The 19598-nt window shown below is 37.5% G+C and overlaps 1 protein-coding gene across 2 annotated transcripts; it reads right to left on the minus strand.

The window, feature by feature from the left end:
* Positions 1–6974: 6974 nt before the first annotated feature.
* LOC131302675 (transcription repressor KAN1) lies at positions 6975–14640 on the minus strand. Of its 2 annotated transcripts, none has more exons than XM_058329429.1 (6): positions 13361–14640; positions 12896–12972; positions 12184–12229; positions 10867–11017; positions 7591–7687; positions 6975–7353 (listed from the first exon to the last, which is right to left on the minus strand). In XM_058329429.1, exons 1-6 carry the CDS (start codon positions 14157–14159, stop codon positions 7240–7242), a joined length of 1284 nt encoding a protein of 427 aa, XP_058185412.1. In that variant the 5' UTR covers positions 14160–14640; the 3' UTR covers positions 6975–7239. The 2 variants fall into 2 exon arrangements, with proteins under 2 accessions (XP_058185412.1, XP_058185411.1); XM_058329428.1 differs by having other exon boundaries at positions 6975–7356.
* Between the last annotated feature and the right edge of the window lie 4958 nt (positions 14641–19598).

The raw sequence follows: 19598 nt of genomic DNA on the forward strand, positions 1-19598 counted from the left end.
ATATTTTCAACAAGTTTGCCTCTAAGGCCAAACCAACCCCAACTTCTCCGTTCGATTAGTCCAGGACTCTAACGAACTATGGTGCGATTCCAACGATTCGGCAGCAGATCTTCATCTCCACATTAGAAGATTTTTATAACTCCAATCTCTTTAGCTAGTTGATGTAATTTTATTTTTCAAAGAAAGAAGGATGGGATTTTGTTTACAGTGTAATTTGATTTGCTTTTGTTTTGATTTTCCTAAATCGATCAAGACTTTGTTTGGGTTTTCTTCAAAGAAAGAAGGCTGGGCTAATTAAAATGGATTGGTGGGTTGGGCTAAAGAAGAAAGAGAAATTGGGTTGGGCTAAAACTTTTGGTAACTAAAAATTGACATATAAGTATTTTTTTTTTTTTTAAGGAAATTCTTGGCCGGTTCTATTTTTTGTCTTGGGTTCCATGCAGACTTATTTTTGTAGTGCTATTCCATCCAGACCCTATTTAAAGATGTTTTTACTATTTTGACCTTATCATTATTTACACTCCTAAAATTTACTGCCCTTTTGCAGAATTCACTCCTCTTTTCACAATTCACACTCATTTGTAGAATTCGTACCGTTATTGGCTGGATGTCTGCTCATTTGGTCCATGATCTATCTGTAACGACGGCCGAGAAGAGGAATTGTTTGGCAGTGTGGCCTTCTTGTCGCCCGGTGTGGTTAAGGTTAATCTCTAGATGCTGTGCTCGGTTTCCCTGATGCAGATGGGGCAGAGACGGTTTTGTCATGTGCTGGTCGGTAACACTCCGCACCCTGATCATCCAACTACATGTTATGTTGATCTAACACTGTTTGAGGCCTTGAAAGGAACCTACTACCCTGAAGAAGATGGGCGTACTTATTTCAAGGGCAAATTCCTGCACTCCGCCCGATTTTCCATGACCAAACGGGTGTTCCTACAACGGTATTTGTGGCGCCTTCACTCTACCATCATTAAGGACATTTTTAACATTAACAAAATGTTCTCAGCATATTATTGGTGGGTATTAATTATCAAAACACATCATGAGCTGTCATTTTCCCTTTTTTTAGGATGTTCCAAAATGATGTGTTTGTAATTATGATGTTCCCTTTTATTTTGGAAAAGTCCAAATTAAGGCTCAACAAATTAGGACGAATGGAGTACTATTTTTCTCTATTCTCTGTGTCCGATTAGATTTTTTTTTGTGGACTCATGTCTCAAACTTTTTTATTACATTTGCTGATTTTAAAAATCTTGTTCTGCGAAAAACACAAGATGTTGCAAGAATCTTATCTGTACAATACTTTCCTACACAATTACGCTACTACCATTTTAAAACTTTCTCACTACTTTTTTTTTTAAAATCAAATTAACTACTAATAAAAAATTATAGTACTAATAAAAATAATTAACCAAGGAAAGGGTAACTCAGAATTGGGCTGGGCTGGGCTGGGCTTTGGTCAATTATGTGAGATTGGCCCCTTTTCCAGGTTTGAAAGATATAGCACTTCTGTTGAGTACTACTGTTTACGTGGGTTATCTATCCACCAGTTGCTGGTTCATACTCCATACTCCTACATACTTTGCTTGTGGCTTTCACTCCGGACCCAATGTTCAGGATCGAAACTATATATCTCGTAGAGTCCACAGTAAGTACAAAGACGTGAAAAGAAAATAAAAAAGCTCTGTGACCAAATTGTATTTTGTTTTACAGAATGGAAGCTATGTCACCATATAATTAATCTTTGAAGTGTTCAATGTTTGAAACAAAATGAAATTTGTTTACACGTTTATAAATGTGTGATATATCTAATTTTTTTTCCCGAAAGCAGCTAACTACAAGGTCTACGAGGTGGACAGGGGCAGCTCCAGCTTGTTCCAGGGGTTCAAGCGAACCCCATGGACTCGAAAACTGCACTAAATTTTTTTTACATATAATTTGATTTTTCATTCATACTTTTTCATATTGTTGGTGTTGAAGTATTCATGAGTAGTCAAAGTAAAAAAAAAAATTTCTCTCAAATTTATGAGTATGTTGATAATATAACTCAACAAAATAAAATAAAATAAACACAATTCATTTTCAATCATAATAAAAAAAAAAATTTTATATAGAGCTTTGTGTACAAAAAAATTATTCATGTTTTTGTCACCGTTGAAGTAAAATCCAGGAGCTACCACTGCATGTGGACAGTTCAAATTCTCGGTATCGGCTCTGGAAGTGGGAGCCACAAGGAGAGTATGGAGAGATGGAGCATAAAGAGGAAATGATCCTGGGTTTAGATCAAGAATTTGCAATTAAATTTATAGAAGAAAAGGAAAAGGAATACAATAGTCTAAATTTATCCAGTAGCTAACCTATTATTTAATTTGCTTTTGCTTGATAAATTCCTTCTCAAATCTGTGATATCCAAACACAGCCTACATGTTTAGCCGTCATGGACAATACAGTTGAGGATTATCATTTTAGTTTTCTAAATAGTAATAAATTAAAACTACATCCACAACCCAAGAGTTCGTTGAGTGAGAGCATGACAACAATTAAGAAGTTTATTCACCCAAGAGTTAGTTGAGTGCGAGCATGACAACAATTAAGGAGTTTATCACCCAAGCTCATGATAAGTTTGATTTCCACCACCAGCAAAAAAACCCCTTGGGGCCAATAAAAGTTTTGGAGCCGTTAACTTTAGTATCCTAAGCAAATGCTCTGGGTCTATCCCCCTTCTTTGGTGGACCTAACAAAGTGGTGGTTTGACAACAGGTTTTAAGAGTTTGGAAAGGCACATTTGGGAGGTGACTTTTTTTTGCTACCTTATGGTCTTTGTGGCTTGCAAGGAACGACCTTGTTTTCAACAATGTGTTACGGTTAGCTTGCGAGGTGGGGGACTAGATTAAGACAAGGGTGGCTATGTGGATGAAAGCCAAGTTCGTAATCAAGGTGTACTCAGTCGAGGATTTTAAATGTTTTCTGGGAGGTATCCGTAAGCTGAAGCTTTAGCTTGGAGGAGTTGCGCATCCAACCTCCGGCTGGATGTTTGAGTTTTCATTTCTTCTTTTGTTTTTTCTATTTTCGGTTTGAGCTAGTTTGCTCATCCCTTTCTATCCTCGATGTACCCCTTTCGAGATTGAATAAATTTGTTTCGTTTGCTGAGCAAAAAAAACTTTAGTATCCTAAGAATAGTCAAGATGGGCATAAAGTTGGTTTGGATACCCGATTATGAAAAAGAAGGAGAAGCAGTTGCATACACATATATCTTTGCTTTCCTTGGAATTTTTCCTTTTCATTGTTAAAGCCCTCTAGAAATCAACAATCCAACAAAGACCAAGCAGGAATTGAAAAAAAGAAAAGAAAAGAAATTCTGAGGCTATCGTTGCTATATTTGCAAAAAAAAAAAAAAGAATAGGGGTCACTGTACAAAGTAATGTCCACCAAAGTCCACGAGAGACAAAATGGTGAGCTCGCTGGCCCTCTAGATGACGATCTTAATCATGCTGATATTGAATCACTTTTCTCTGTTGATGATGAAGCTACAACGGAAATAGTCTTAACTTTCTCTCTTGATGAGTCCACTTTTGAATCAACCCTATGAGCACAACATGATCAACATTACAACATGTTTATTTGACGTTAACTTCTTAGTAAAAGTTCAAGACCAATAAACAAATTAAAACTCATTCTATCACCAATTTGGATGGGCTGGTTTTTCTGTTTCATTCAATCAACATCCCACATTCTATTCATGAGAGGATATGGGTGAGGGTAAAGCCCATGGTCCGTTGATGTGGATGGGCTGGGCTTTGATCGAAAATGAGAAGGGAAAATGACGGTTCAGATGTGTTTTGATAATTAATATCCGTCAAAGATATACTGAGAATATTTGTTAATGTTGAAAATGTCCTTAACGGGTATTAATTATCAAAACACGTCATTGGCCGTCATTTTCCCCAAAAAAAATAAAGGCATAACAAAGTGCGACGGAGGGAGTAGATATTTTGTTTTCGTAATTTCCTTTCTTCTGACTAGATCACCTAGACGAAGCCTACAGGCTTTATAGGTTTTTTTTTTTTTTTTTTTTTTGGGGGGGGGGGGGGGTTGGGGGCGCTAGACCAAGAAGGTAGAGGATAGAGTGAACTCTGTTCGCGTGATCACACAAATTTCAAGTCGGGACCAAATCCGTGACATGCTCCAAAAGAGACTAAAGAGTCAGATATATATCTTCTATAATTCCACCAAACGCATCCGAATTTCTTGAGAGGACAAGGATCAAGAGAGCGCGGATAGCTCGATTAAACTTTTAAAACATCAAAACCATTTGAGTCACCAAACCGCAGGCTACCCTTGGTGAGAGAGAGAGAGAGAGAGAGAGAGAGAGGTGAAAGCTCATTCTCACGCACAAAATCCCCGAGCACAATTCCCATTAGTCCCCACCACCTCGTGCAGTAAACACAAACAGTACTGTAACCAGTATTCGATTTCCCACCTACAGCTTTTGCTTATCATAATGCTATCAAAACCTCTCCTGATAGCAACGCCCCCTCTTCACTTTTGTCCTCTACAAAAGTCTCCCCTAGTAAAGCAAAAAAAGCTTTAAAGATGGTCCTTTTCTCAAGGCTTTTTTCTCTCTGGTCCGACTACGGGTACATCATTCGTTGTTCATTCGCACGCGATATTGGATCCCGACATTGAGGGGGCTCCATCTCAAGATCCCCTCACAAATAATCGGAACTTCTCAATTTGTTTAAAATATTTTTTTAAGAATTTCAATAAAAAGTTTAGTCGTACATCATTCGGAGTACACTAAATGCACAAGACATTAGATCTCGATATTGTGCAGGATCCATATCGAGATCCTCCCAAATAATCGGAGCTTCTCAATTTTTTTAAAAAAATTTGTTAAGAATTCCAGTAAAAATTCAACGCAACCAGATAAAAAAAAACAATTCAGTCGGATATCGTTAAAGGATTGATCAATTTTTTGCTCAATTCCCTAATAGACAATTGAGTGAAAATTTGATCAAGTCTATACTGATATCCGCCTAAGCTGATTTTTTTCTTGGATTATTAAAATCTTTTTTTAAGTAATTTAAGTGGTTTCGATTATTTTTGTGAAATCCAAAAATGAATCCAATTTCCCTAATAGACAATAGAGCGAAAAATTTGATCAAGTTCATATTGATATCCGCTTGAACTTAATTTTTAACATAAATTAATATTAAAAAAATATTTTAAATAAATTAAGTGACTCCGATTATTTATATGAAATTCCAAGATGAAACCCACACAAGTTGACGTGCGTCTGGTGTAAACGGTGTACCAATAGTTTTTATTGTTTTCTCCGTCAACATTTTCTCTATCCTCTTCATCAATCATAAAGCACTCGATTGCAAAATGATTCACTCATATCTCACATCTATCTTTTCTCTGTTCTGCCAAGGAATTCCCCCCTGCTTTGCATTTATTACCTTTCTCTTTTCGATGAATGGGCCATCCAGGGCTAGACATCCCCTCTCTCATTTGTCAACTTCAATGGCGTACAGCTATATTCCAAAAGAGTGATTATTCAACGCTTTTGGAGCATCGTTATCTAGTACTTCATTCTTTCCAATTTATTTATCCGTTATTTCATTTACTCTCATTTCGCAATCTTGTTCGGTTTAGTTTTCAAAAAGGTTTTTCAGAGTAAGAAGTGGAGATAGATAGACAGAGAAAATTTATTGAAAACTGTATACAGTGATTTTGAGACCTCTAAACAAACAAGCCTGATTTTAAAAATTTTGTATATTTAAATTAATTAAGAACTATCAAATAAGATTTATATTGCATATATTTTTTCTAGGTAAAAAACAAAATGACACCGGAGAAGTACTCCATGGTTTTTCTCCAGCATACATTGACATTGCGTGCAGTTCTACATACTTGGTAAGCACACACCAATGATGATTTTTTTAGTAAGAGTTTAAATTATTTACACTTTGGGTGAAAATTTTTGGTTTTGCACCATCGCCCGTTGTGGGTTCCATCGTGCATGTTATGTTCTAACTTGAACGTTCATCTTGTAGATTCACAAAGTAGTACATCCACGAAAAAAATCAACATGATCGGAAATCAATAGGTATATCAAAAATTATATTTGGATTCATAAAATAGACGGTCATAAACAGTTTTACTTCTAAATCTATGACAATTCATTTTGTAATCTAAAGTTTAATTTTTTATATATCTATCAGTATCACATCAAGCTAATTTTTTTTTACATGAGTATACTAATTTGCGGGTCCTATAAGTTGAACGGTTCATATTTTAACCAAAAAAATCAAGTGGGGCCCAAAGGCGGTGGTGGGTTTTCACCTCTGGCGGAGAGAACTTAACCTCTTTTAGTAAATCGAATCAAACCCTTGAAAATTTTAGTGGTTTGGCTTATTGATATTGATCTGGAGTTCAAAATCGTCAAGCAAGACACATCAGTCCCTAATTAATCTATCTTTTGGAGACACAGATTCGAAACCTGCGCGCCATCAGACCCAGGCCTAACCTAAGACCAACAAAAATGAACAAAAACCTTGCATGTGATAGACTGCGCAAAACTATATATGCTCAGACATAGATTTGATGAAGGGGCCCTTAATAATCATAACCAATTTTTTTCTCCCATAACCCATGTTTTAAAAGGCTTCAATCACCAAAACATAAACGAACTTCAAAAACTTATTGTATATGGACACATATTAAACCAACAAATATAAATGACGGGGACGATCGGCCTGGTTGTGTCAGAGCCGCACTTTAATCCGTGCTCTGAAGTTTTGAGTTCAATCTGATGGAACAGTATCGACACTCGTTTGCAGTATTCAACATCATTAACCCATTAACTTCCTATCTCAATTGGTATATAGCAACTAATCATGCATGCTAGCTAAATCTCCCATACACAAGGGAATTTTCTTCCAAGTGTGTGCGTGCGCGCGCGGGAGAGAGAGATGAAAACCATGCATGGGCTAATTAACATAGCATGGCTTTTTGAATGAAATGAAAAATTAAGAAAAAAAACGTCCAATACAGACATGCATATTGGATGGAAGAAACTATATATATATTTGTATATATAGAATCTCTCTCTTGCTATCTCATTCCTTAATTCCACCGGCCAATCCCTCTTGCGATACATTTATATATCCATTATATTGTGCCTTCTTGATCTCCATTCAACAAAAGATATATAACCTAGCTAATGATCATCAGTCAAAGCTGATCCTTCCCTTGCCAGTCTGGCCTGCCTAACGTGAATTCCAAGCTAGGGTTCTTCTGATTCAAATCCGAACCCAAGTAACTCTTCACCCTTCTCAAATGATCACTCTCCTGCAACAACATTTCCCAACTGTGAGCCGAATTATTAATTTCTTTCATCGACACCGTTTTCCAAAGGGAAGGACGGAATAGCGATAGAAAGAAAAAGGACCATTCATAGACTAAATGGCCAAATATTATGAGTTTGTATATAATTCAGCTGGGGCGGAGCTATGTTGGGCCACCCCAAGCCCCCGAGTTTTAACATGAAATCCAAACTAGTGTATTGGTTCAATATATATGTACCTCTATCTGGCGTCCAGATTTCTGTTGTGACAGCAACACTGACGTTCTAAGCGTATCCATCTCGTCGGAATTGGTTTGCATCCAAGCCTCTCTTGTGCTGGAAATTTAAACAAAGAAACCGTTAGCCCTCAACGATGATTTTTCTGGGATAAAATTTTCTCATCTCAGTGCAATACAAATTAGGTATTTGTCGAAAACTTTTGATCAAGAAAAGAAAAGAAAAACTCAGTCCAAATTTTCTCATCCAAGTTGTTGGCTCGAGATTGCCTAAGACCATTAATAAACAATAAAAATAAAAAAAAACTAGCTAACAACATGTTTCAAAATGCTTAACACCACCTACATATTGTGCGCCCCACCATGCTTGCATTGCAATAAACATAACCATTCATCATGTAAGACCGGCAAAGTAGTATACCCGTGCAAAAAATTAGATTTTTTGAACATCGATAGGTATATCAAATTAAAATTGAATTTTGGTTTAGAAAATAGATATCTAGTCATGGACGGAACCTACGATCCATCCTTGTCCTTCTATCTAAGTTTAAAAAATCGAAATAAATATAAAAATGATGCCATTGCAGTACTATAGTGACGTTTACAGTTAGAATTAGCAAGCAGGCTATTGATGAGTTACCAAGTTTAGCCCAACTAAAAGGGTTGAGTAGGTTTAAGGCAATGATCAGTGGCTGGTTCGACAAGATAATCAGCCACACCGGCCTAGCAAAGACACGACACAGAACTATGGAGGCAGCAAGGAAGTTAACGAGCCTATGAAATGCAGACCACATTAGACCATAAAAATGGGGACAAAAACTAGTGATCTTTTAGTGTAACAAAAAATTCTTCTCCGAAACGAATGATTAGCATTTTTGCATTATGGCATGATCCTCAACTCTTTGCCGATAAGAAATAGATTCAAATAAATGATTTAATTCGATCTTATGCTATATTTTGTACATTTTTTACTCGATAATCCTTCAGTGTCAACTCCATCAATCTCAACTAGTAAAAAAAAACTAACGTATCTTCGGTCTTAGTTAGCCGCTACAGTGAAATGGGTTATTAGATTATTATATACCAACTCATCTAAAAACTTACGTTGTTAGAGAGATCCGGAACAACTTTGTTGTCTATATTCGCAGCACGGGTAGACAAGCAGCTAAGTTGAAGTGAACATAACAAAATCACACAGTACACATCACATTTTTCACTATGCAAGACCTGTGTTTCTAGTACTCACGTGAGCTAATACTAGTTTTTAACAAAAAAAAATATATATATATTCCCTAATACAGGAACCGGTACAAAAACACAGGTCATGGGATACTGCCAATATCTCCCTACAAAACGGTTCTGAATAGCCGATCCGGCCATTTATCTCGACACAGACAACTTGGATTGGATCTGAATGTATACAAATCTGAACCGTCTATTACTCGGTTAAGATCTAAGTCGTCGACTGTCGAGATAAACGGCCGGATCGACCGCTCTCCACCCGCTTTGCAGGTGGTGCTTGACAGCATCCCCATTCCACTACAAAACAAACTCCAATATGCAGTGTGTTTATATACGTATGCCTATTGTGCATATATATACACAGAAAAGACAAGGATTTCCCATGTACTGTAGTCAACTAAACTTTGAAAAAGTGAGTGCACTTAAGTCAAGGCAGTTTCCTCGTGAAGAGAATAACAGCCAGAGTTTACTATTGAGAAAACACTCCTACAAGTCATAGCAATTAGAAATAGTACTTCCAAAGTTCACAAAGAAAAAGAAAAAGCGTTCCAACCATTTTTTTTTTATCTCTTTGTCTTATTCAAATCAGCCTTTGATTAGGTTTGGAGCTTTGTTTAGTTGGTCTCATTTTAAAAAACAAAACCTAATCGTGCTTCCATATCCTTTGAATGCTTTTTTCAGGTATTGGTTGTTTTTTATTGTCCAGTTGTCCGAGTCAACTTATGCACACATCGACTAATCTTGGGAGACCGATCTCATTATTTACTTGCAGAGAATTTCAATTAAAGCCGGAACAAAACTCAATACTATATATAGACCGGCCCCAATGAATTTTATACCACCCGAGAGGTTTCGAACCAGGACTTAAGACCTTTCTTGTATTAATAACGCATTACATAATCTCACAAAATTTATGTATCCAGAACTTTTAACAAAGCTTAGAAAGCATGTCGAATTATAAAGATTACTTACAAGCTGGCAAGTGGCCCGTAAATTCTATATTTTTGAGTTGTTTTAATTTCCCGATAATTCTGACATTATTATGGCTTAATCATTGTGTATTTTTTTAATGTGCCACCAAAACAAAAACTTATCTAATCCCATTAGAAAATCTTGAAAAAAGAAAGGAAAAAAAAAAGGATTAGAGAAAAGAAAAGCAAGAAGAAACGAAACAGAATAAAAGCAAAAGCTGCCGCAAGAACCCTTTGATATATATTCTTTAAAAATGGTGGACGTACGTGAGTTCGCATTATTCTAAGCTAAGGGTACGTACGTGCAAAAGGAAAAGGAAAGCAAAGTGATTGTGTTTGTGTTTGTCTTCGTCTTTGTCTTTGTCTTTGTCCTCTCCCAATTTAAATTTGTACGTGGGCATTTCCCATGTGACACATACATATATATCAGCTTTTAGACAATAATATGAGGACGCGCAACGAAGGTTTTACAAAGCAGACTGCGTAGCGGTAGCAGTAACGGTGCAGCGGGAGCAAGAGTGTCAAATGATACTTAGCGGAAATCTAGTGTAACAATCATGATTTAAAAAAAAGAAAAAGAAAGTGCAAGAGCACCAGAAGTGGTCGTAGCAGTCATGTAAAGATAGTGAAGTAAGCAAAAATCAAATAAAGAGTGAGGCAGAAATTGGCCGTTATGGCTATGAATATTCGGTAGCACTAGTATAACGGGGTGTAGGGGTATCGGAGAATGCAAGTAGAGGGCGTTATTTAAATCCAAGGCAAGTCTTCTTGTTTGGGCATTGGAGATTCTTTTTTGTTTTTTTAAACAGCGAAGAAGGATTTTATTGATAGATAAAGATGGCATTGGGGATAAGGGCATATTGTTGGTACGCATGAGTTTTTTGTTTGTCATTTTGTCGTACCAGCACCAGTATATTATCCGGTATAACAGTTTCAGACGGTAAAAACACTGCCATGGAGCTCGCTATCTAAAATAGAGAGAGAGAGAGAGAGAGAGAGAGAGAGAGAGAGAGAGAGAGAGAGAGAGAGAGAGAGAGAGAGAGAGAGGGAGGTGGTACATATATACCTTGAGGAGTTACTCCAGAGAGTGGTGGTGGTAGTAGAAGGGAAGTCTGTGTCTTGTGGCAAAGAACCGTCAGATGGACCCCTTTGGTCAGTGAACCGGAGTGAGCTCCCCATTGTGGATATGTCTTCTTCTCCGGACCCATCCGATTGGCCTTCCAAAACAAACCAAAAGTCCCAAATGAGTGGCTTGGCACAAATTATATTAACATGTTCTTTTTGAACAACCGGATGTCCAGGCACCTTGACTAATTCCGTAACCCTGAAGGGCCATTATATGCATTTGTGTTCTTCAAAGAATAACATGCATTTTACCTTAATCTTACAAGTTTTTCGGGTTTTTTTTTTTTTTTTTCATAATTTCGTAATCCAGCCCAAATAACCGTTTCAATCTGAACGATCAATTCCACAGCCTTCTAGTAGAGGTCCAAGTTCAAATCTGGATAAATTCTTGTATGGATTGGCATAACACTTCATTTTTCATAATAGGAGTTCGACAGAAGCTACACTAGTACAAAATACTTTCTCCGTCCGAAAATGTTTGTCCGGTCTGCAAAATAAGAACTCAAAAATAATATATTTCTTTCAAGAAAAAATTTAATTTTTAAAATAAATTTAAAGAACTCATCGATATTTAATGAATTATTGAAATAAATTGGAGTTTTTCTTGCAAAAATTGTATTAATTTTATGTTCTCGTTTTGCAGACCGTATAAAGATTATGGGACGAAGTGAGTAGTATAAGAATCGCTACGGATCGAATAATGCGTCAGATCTTGATTTCATCACTTGAAAGTAAAAACATGATGCCATCTAAGAAAATCATCTTTATAGACATCAATACACAATGTAGGCTGGGGTGTTACTCTAACTATTTTAATACTAATACTAACTTTGGCAGAGAAAATAATAATAATAATTGTGTCGACTCTGCTCTGCAGTATGTGCTTATTTCTTGGTGGTAGGGTTTAGGTTCCTATCTATTGTTCTTGTTTAGCCTGTATCTCTGTAATTTCGGTAGATTTCTGTATTTGCCCGATGGGCACTTTTAATTAAATGAGATTGACTGACTTTCAGAAAACAAAAAAAACTAGATTTGCAAAAATCTCATTGACTTCTCATTCTGGTCATAGATTCTGGAAGTCAATACTAGAGAAGAAGCCCTATTAGAACTGAGAAAGAGAGAATTTCCCAAGTGGGTATGTGTTTAAGCAATTTTTTTTTTCCAGCTAGAGTGGATTTAAGGAGAGATTAATGAATAATTAGTTTGATTGAAAAAAAGAAAAAGAAAAAAGAGCTGAGAGTTAAGCAATACGAATTACCTGAGGAAGCAGCAGGTTTGTCAGTGGTCTTAACAGTTCGATACATCTGCCCAACCCAAAAAATAAAAAAAACGATAATAATAAGTATCGAGAAGCATTTGGATTGACTGCAAGATTAATTTAACATAATGAGAAATTATTTATTATTCAATAAAAAAGACAAAAATAACGAGATTAAAGTCGAAAAGAAAATTTGTAGTACTACTAGTACACTCTCGCTCTCTCTCTACTGTGAACTTCTGGGTGCTCTCTCTCTCTCTCTCTACTGTGAACTTCTGGGTGCCCTCTCTCTCTCTCTCTCTCTCTCTCTCTACTGTCTTGGTTTACTTCATTAATCACGAGGTTGATGTTTAAGTAATCAGAGATCTGTATTATTGAGAAATGATGACTTTTTTTCACTTTTGTCTGATCCTTCTACTATCATTCTCTCTCTCTCTCTCTCTCTCTCTGGTATCAGAAGATAGATCAGACTTCACCTATTTTCTTACTTTATTTATTTCATCCCTTCATTCACTCATTCATTCACTCACTCGCTCAGTCATTTACTTCACCACTCATCGGCTACTGTGCCGGAGACACAGACGAAGACCGCCCCTAGAGAGTAGAGACAACACATCGCCACACAAACAGACACACAGAGAGAGAGAGAGAGAGAGAGAGAGAGAGAGAGAGAGTAATGGATGTTTCAAATTTCCTTGTTTTCTTGCTGTACCTGTAAATGGCTCTTGACGTGAGCTAATGTGAGATCTTTTACGTCCATTAGCTCCAGAACTGACTTGGGTGTTGCCCCTAAATCACCACCCACACAAAAAAACACAATAAAATTACATCCAAATAACCAAAAAAACAAACAAAAAAAATTGTGAAATATGATCCAAATAGGTGATCAAAAATAAAAAAAAATTGATCCAAATAACTCTAGACAAAACCCCATAATAAAATAAGACCCCAAAAAACCCAAAACAAAAAGAAAACCAAAATAAAATAAGATCCAAATAACCACCAAATACCCCCACCCCCCCCCCCCCCCCCCCCCCCCCCCCCCCCCCCCTCCAAATGTGTACGATTTTGAAAATAAGGGGAAAAAATATGGGAAAAGGGAATAAGTTTTTATTTTTGATCGGCAGCAAAAGATTTATAGAGAGCTAATGGGAAAAGAGAATAAGTTAATGCATACTTTCATGGCCGCCAAGGAGCTCCACGGCGTGAACAAATCGCGCGTGGAGAGAGCTCGTCCACCGCATCCGAGGTGCCCGCATGCTCCGTTTAGTGGGCAGCTTGGGCAAAAACCTTGACCTCATTATCCCGTGGAGTTGGGCCTCGTGGGAAGGCCCAACTCCGTACTGATAATTATTGTTTAGGTGGTGGTGGGGCGACGAGAGTCCGGTGAATCTCGTCGCACTGGGGAAATTCCGGTACAGGGGCGAAGATCCGTTGGGGCCGGAGGCTAAGATGGACAAAGGATCCAAAGTGGTAGACCCGAAATAAGGCGAAGCGGGAGAGTGAGAGGGAAAAGACGAAGGGGAAGAAGAAGAAGGAGGGGGATAAGGCATTTGATGGAAAGGGAATGAACGGTTGTGATTGTACACGGGTATACCCTTTATGGGTCTCAAGCCGTCCGATACATCCATCAACGAAACGCCACGGTTCAAGTGATTCAACTGGCTACTGGTAGTGGTGGGACTAGGGTTGTGGTGGTACTGGTGGAAATAGTGGTGGAGGTTAGGGTTTCGCGGCGGTTCCCGATCGGCGAAGCTTCCGCGGCCGCCGTCGTGTGTGGTGGTCGACGGGTGAGCTAGAGAAAGCTCAGTGATTAGAGAAGAAGTGGCAGGGTTAGATTTGTCATATTTTTCGAAACTGCTAATGTTGTGAAGGGATGATGAAGAGGAAGTGGAAATGTTTGGAGGGCTAATGTTGAGAGAGAGATCAGGGAGCTGGTTTGATGAGGGTTCTACGAAAATCCCTTCCATGGGCATTTTTTTTTTGTTCCCCTTTGGATTTGATCTTTTTTCCCAAATGGTGGCTTTTTGGGGGTTAATTGATTCCAAGAAGGTAGAAGGAACCAAAAAGAGAGAAGGAAATGGAAAAGGGTAGATTTCAAACAACTATTTTAAAGTTGTTCTTGATTTTCTTGGAGAGAGAGAGAGAGAGAGAGAGAGAGAGAGAGAGAGAGAGAGGTTGGAGGGTTATGGAAGTTTGTGTAGAAAGCTTAGGTGAGAACCAAAGAACTTAAAAGAGGGATGAAGTAAAACAAAGTTTCTTGTGTGTCTTCTTCAAATAGAGAGAGAGAGAGAGAGAGAGAGAGAGAGAGGCATGGAAAAAGAAGAGAGTAAAGAGAATGGGGGGAATTCCAGAAAGGCAAGGAAAGGAGAAGAACAGAGATTTGGGTTGTGGGTGTTTTTCCTCGAGAGTATATCTCGGAAAATGACACTGGAAGGAAGCAAGGTGTTTCTCTCTCTAGTCAAAACCACAAAAGACATCATAAAAAAAAAAAAAAACATAGGGCCAATTGCACTGGCCTTCCCCGATGTTTCGGGAAAATGCAGTTACTCTGCCCAACAGTTCTGAAATATTGTGACGGACTTCCCATTCTTATAGGAAATTGCTATAAAAAATTCAAGGTTTTAAATATCGGTAGTGGTTGGGCATATCGAATGTGCAACGGAAATCGGGTCGGTAGTCCCAAATTTTTTCAAATATTTTTGGCATTAGAGCATTTGAAATAGTTGTGGCTGTAACATTATGCAATCCTATAGCGGGCAAAACATCAGATGCAAAGTGATACATAGAGGGAACCGACCGATACTTATGGTTGTTAATTTTGGGTAGCACCCGTATAGTAGGGTGTGGTGTACCGAAGGTCTGAAAAACTGCTACATATATATATAGCGGCCAGTTTTTAAATTCTCCCTTCCATTACTAAACCCAGTAACATCGTTAAGTTTAGATTTCTAGCTTAACAAAAAAAAAAGTTTAGATTTTTAATTTTACATTGAAAAACAAAATTATCATTAAAAAATATTTTAATTATGGTCCACATGCAAAAATTCTAGTTCCGTCACTCATAGAAGGATTCTTTTTTGTTTTTTAAGGTAGCAATGTTAGTATTTTCGCCCAATTGATGGGTGAAACTTGCTTACTTTAGATTACATAAAGTTTTTGGTTAATTCTTTTAGTTGTCCATGGTGTTTTTGGTGGCGTTTTATGGGAGAGAAATTGTTGGGGCAAAAGTTCAGGTGATTAGATTATCACTTGTACTTTGAATTCTAAGAGTTCATGTGGCAATTTGGAAGATGAGGTAGATTTTGATCTATATTTTTTAGTGCATTCTTTATAATCTTATTTGGGTTTAGTCTGTCAAAGATTTATCTTGTTTTTTGTTTAATTACTTGGTTGTCTGCCAACTCTCTGCTTTGTTCTAGCTTGCTCAAGGCTTTGCTTTCGTATGTGGTCCTCCTTTTTTAAATCTTTTCGCGCTTGTCAATTCTTATTCTTGTACTATTTTTTCAGTTTGATGATTATTTTCTTTACTCCTTTAATTTCTTTATCGAAAACAAACCAGCAAGAGAGAGAGTAATCTAAAAAATCAAAAAATTCTTAGGAAAAAGACTATCATGCTTAAAATTATCTTTCCAACCGGATGAAAGATCTCGATAGTAGTATTTCAAAACTAAGGGAGTATACTGATATTTTTAAAAAAATTGCAAAGTCTTTGCATTTTTCAAAAACTTCAGGGAGAGTTAGTGAAATTAACCCTTTAAACAAGGAATGGGGAAAAAAATAAAACTAAAACATGAGATAAAAACAAAAGATAAAACAGTAGGTAAATGGCCTCTTTTCTTTTCTGTCCCCGGACAGGACGGGTTAAAAATGTTAGAGAGGGAGAGAGAACAGTGGATTCCTTTTCCCCCATGCTCTTCGCTTCTCTCTCTCTCTCTCTCTCTCTCTCTCTCTCTCTCTCTCTCTCTCTCTCTCATAACAAACCTTTTTGTTTTATCATTTCCAGAAGTACAACAGTTGAATTCCATTTCCATGCTACCAAAAAATCCCAGCTTCTCATGAGACTTTAATTTTGTATTTTCTTGATTTTCCCAGTATTTTATCTGTATATAATATGTACAAAGTTCAGATATAGACCCATTGACCTAAAAGTTAGATACCCACAAAGGGTTCTTTGTTTTCTAGCATATATATTTTTTTTCAAATATTAATTATACCACATTACCTTCTAATTCCCCTTTCATTCTCCCAAATATTCTGTTCCTAATCTTTCAACAACTTTGGCCTCAACTGGGTTTTATTATGTCTATACTCTCTCTCTCTCTCTCTCTCTCTCTCTCTCTCTCCACATGAGATGAGCCGTCCATGCATTTTTCTCTCTCTAAATAAATCCATATGTCCGACAATTACATTGATTGAGTCCACTTCCCACAGCTGTGTTAATTAAGGTTTCCAAAACCCTAGGCTGAATCAAATATCAAAATGTTTAATTTTATGATTTTTTTACCAAGTGGATCTTTGGATCTTATGTACTTTTAAATCACTCACTCTAGCTATCTCCATGCTGTCAATGGATTTTAACAAGGTAGCTAAGGACTTGGACCCCTCGTTAGGTATAAATGTGAAACAAGCTATCTCCATTTGTTTTTATGATCGGATGTCCGGGCCGGTTTGCGTGCACTTCGACTAGTTACAGGATCTTGAAGTTAAACACCGGACAAACCCTCAAGGTAGCTAATTATAAGGACTTGGACCCCTCATTGGGTAAATGTGAAATTTTTCTTTTTTATAACTGAATGTCCAAATCAGCTTGCACGCACCTCAACTAGTTAGTTATAGGGTCCTGAAGTTAACGACCGAGCAAATTAACTCTCTAGTGACCCCAAGATTTGAAATGTTTGACCTCTGTGGAATTCGAACATAGGACCTCATGAAGGTAAGTATTTATTTTCTTTCTCATGCCTACTTGGCCCGTTAGGATTTGGTAAATATGAAATTTAACCGTTAGAAATTAATCAAATTGTACGTAAGCTGGCTTGAATATATATTCTGAACTATTGTTTAGAAAAAGAATAAAAAAACAAACTTGCTTTGGGGGTGCAATTTTTTACCGAGTCCTTGCTGTGGTACCCTCTTCAATGCCACAACTGAGGACACAGCTCCATAGGTGGTGTTTGGATGGTTGCATTAAATGCCAGAAAATGAGTCTGGTTTCATACTGTTTGATTTTACTCTTTACTATTTTTTACCTTCCCATGAAACTCGGGGATAGTGCTCTGCGGGGGTGCACAGCATCATGTTGTGCACCACCCGAGCAATTCGTTCGGCAATTCATGCCAACGGCACTCCCTGCACAACACCCACCCCATTTGGACCTAGCCCTTGTTTTGAGCTGGGCTTTTTTTTTTAGGTGTTTGTTGGTGTTTTACCAACATTTGGGTGTTTTTTTTTTTTCTGTTTTGAAATAAAATTTGAGGCGAGGTATAGTGATAGGTGGGGTACTATCGTTTGTGCAAAATGCTGCCTAGTGTATCACTACAGAGTTTCTGTTTTTCATCATTTTTGTTAATGGTATGAAAACCTTCTTTGCTGATTAAAAAAAAAAATGCCACACCAAGTTGAGGTTTCAGCAAGTTATGAGTTCAATAATGGTTTTGGCATGGTTATTTGTTTGGATTATTGGATTATTTAGCCCCCAAAGTAAATAAATACAATAAAGTGCACTCTTTTTGGATAAATAAATTTAGATGCGTTGTAAGATTATTCCCCTTTGATCAAACAATACTTCTCTCCAAATTGGATCCACCATAAATTACCAAAATGACATTGTTCAAAAGGGTAATGAAACTACTAATCGTTCAAATTCTGAGGGGTATTTTCGTCATTTTGTATGTAAGCTGGGCCATGCCTTGTTGGACCGACGGCCATTCCAAAAGGCCCAAACCACTTGGAATATTCGCTCCCCGATAATCCAAACAAAAAAAATTGCCAAGAAAAGAAAAATAATCGAAACAAAAAACTAAGCCGAATCACTGCTGCTGCTACTACTTTATCAATGCCACAGTTGTTTCTACCGGATCGGACGGATTGAGTCATCAGTCATGTGTTCAGGAGCTTACTCTCACTTAACTTGTGATGGGCTGGAGCCGTGGCTAGGTTTGTCAATGGACCGGATCCGAATCCGAATCCGATAACGTCGATCCGATAATCCGAATCTGGTAATCCAAATACGGATCTGATTGGATTAAATCCGTTATCAATCCGAATCCAAACTTTTATTTTTTAAAAAAAACAGTAAATTTTTTATTTTGAAAAAATTTTTTTTTTTTTTTGTCACGGCAATATACATCAGCGGGGGTTAGTGGGGGTATTAGAGTTAGCATGGAGAGACCATAAGCTATCCATAGCCCTGGTCCCCTAAAGAGTCTGCCCTCTGTGGGGCTCAAACCCAAGACCTTCCTCAAAGGGGAGACAATGACTGACCAACTGCACTAAGCAGTGGTTGTCAAAAAAAAATGTTTAAGAAGTTGGTCACCCCTAGGTTGGATGATGGATGTCACACCTAGCGAGTGCTTCCACAGGTTGGTCACCCCCAATCTAGAAGACAAAAATTTCATAGTTTCTATACATTACCGTTTAGGAAAAAATCATGATATACCCGCATTACTAAAATCTTCACTCTTGTGTGAAGTTTTTTTTGCTACATAATATATATTTTAAAATTTAAAGGAGGTCTTATGTTTCGTTAGTGACGTTACGGCCAATTGACAAAGTGGGTAAATACGATCCAGATATAATAGGAACCACCGAGAGAGTGAATAGTGATAATTAATTTAACGGTATTAGTGCCACAAATCTCATGCGATTATTAGCTCGTGAAATTTAACGGTATCAGCATCGCACATTAATGTGGAATCCACATACTTTTATAATTGGATCCACAACAATATTAGAGGGGCCTGCCAAACTTTTCTAAGAAATTACATTAAACTTGCTTTAGCCATCTAATGGTAGGGGCCGGATCTCGTGGCTCATTTCAAGACATGTTTCTCCAGTAGTAAGAACAACATAAACAATTTGACGTACGTGTTGTTGGTAAGAGCATCTCGAATGGTCCTAGCCAATTTTTAAGAGTCAAAGCCATTTTTTATGTGTTACAATATTACGTAGTCGAAATTTGACAAAAGTGCTGTAATGGCTTGAAATTCATTATTTTGGTGTTGCAGCCGTGGATTGTTGGAATGCTCGCAAGAGCCATGAGACCACAACCCTTGCAAGAAATGGCTCAGGCCATTTTCACGACCAAATTTCCCTTTTTTTGGCTCTCAAAATAACTCTCCGTCATCAATAGGGAAAATTTTGGTCACGTAGCCAAAATATGGCTTTGGCTCCCCTTTGGAGTTGCTCTAACATGT

Source organism: Rhododendron vialii, chromosome 10a, assembly GCF_030253575.1.
Source record: "Rhododendron vialii isolate Sample 1 chromosome 10a, ASM3025357v1".
Taxonomy (NCBI): Eukaryota; Viridiplantae; Streptophyta; class Magnoliopsida; order Ericales; family Ericaceae; genus Rhododendron; species Rhododendron vialii.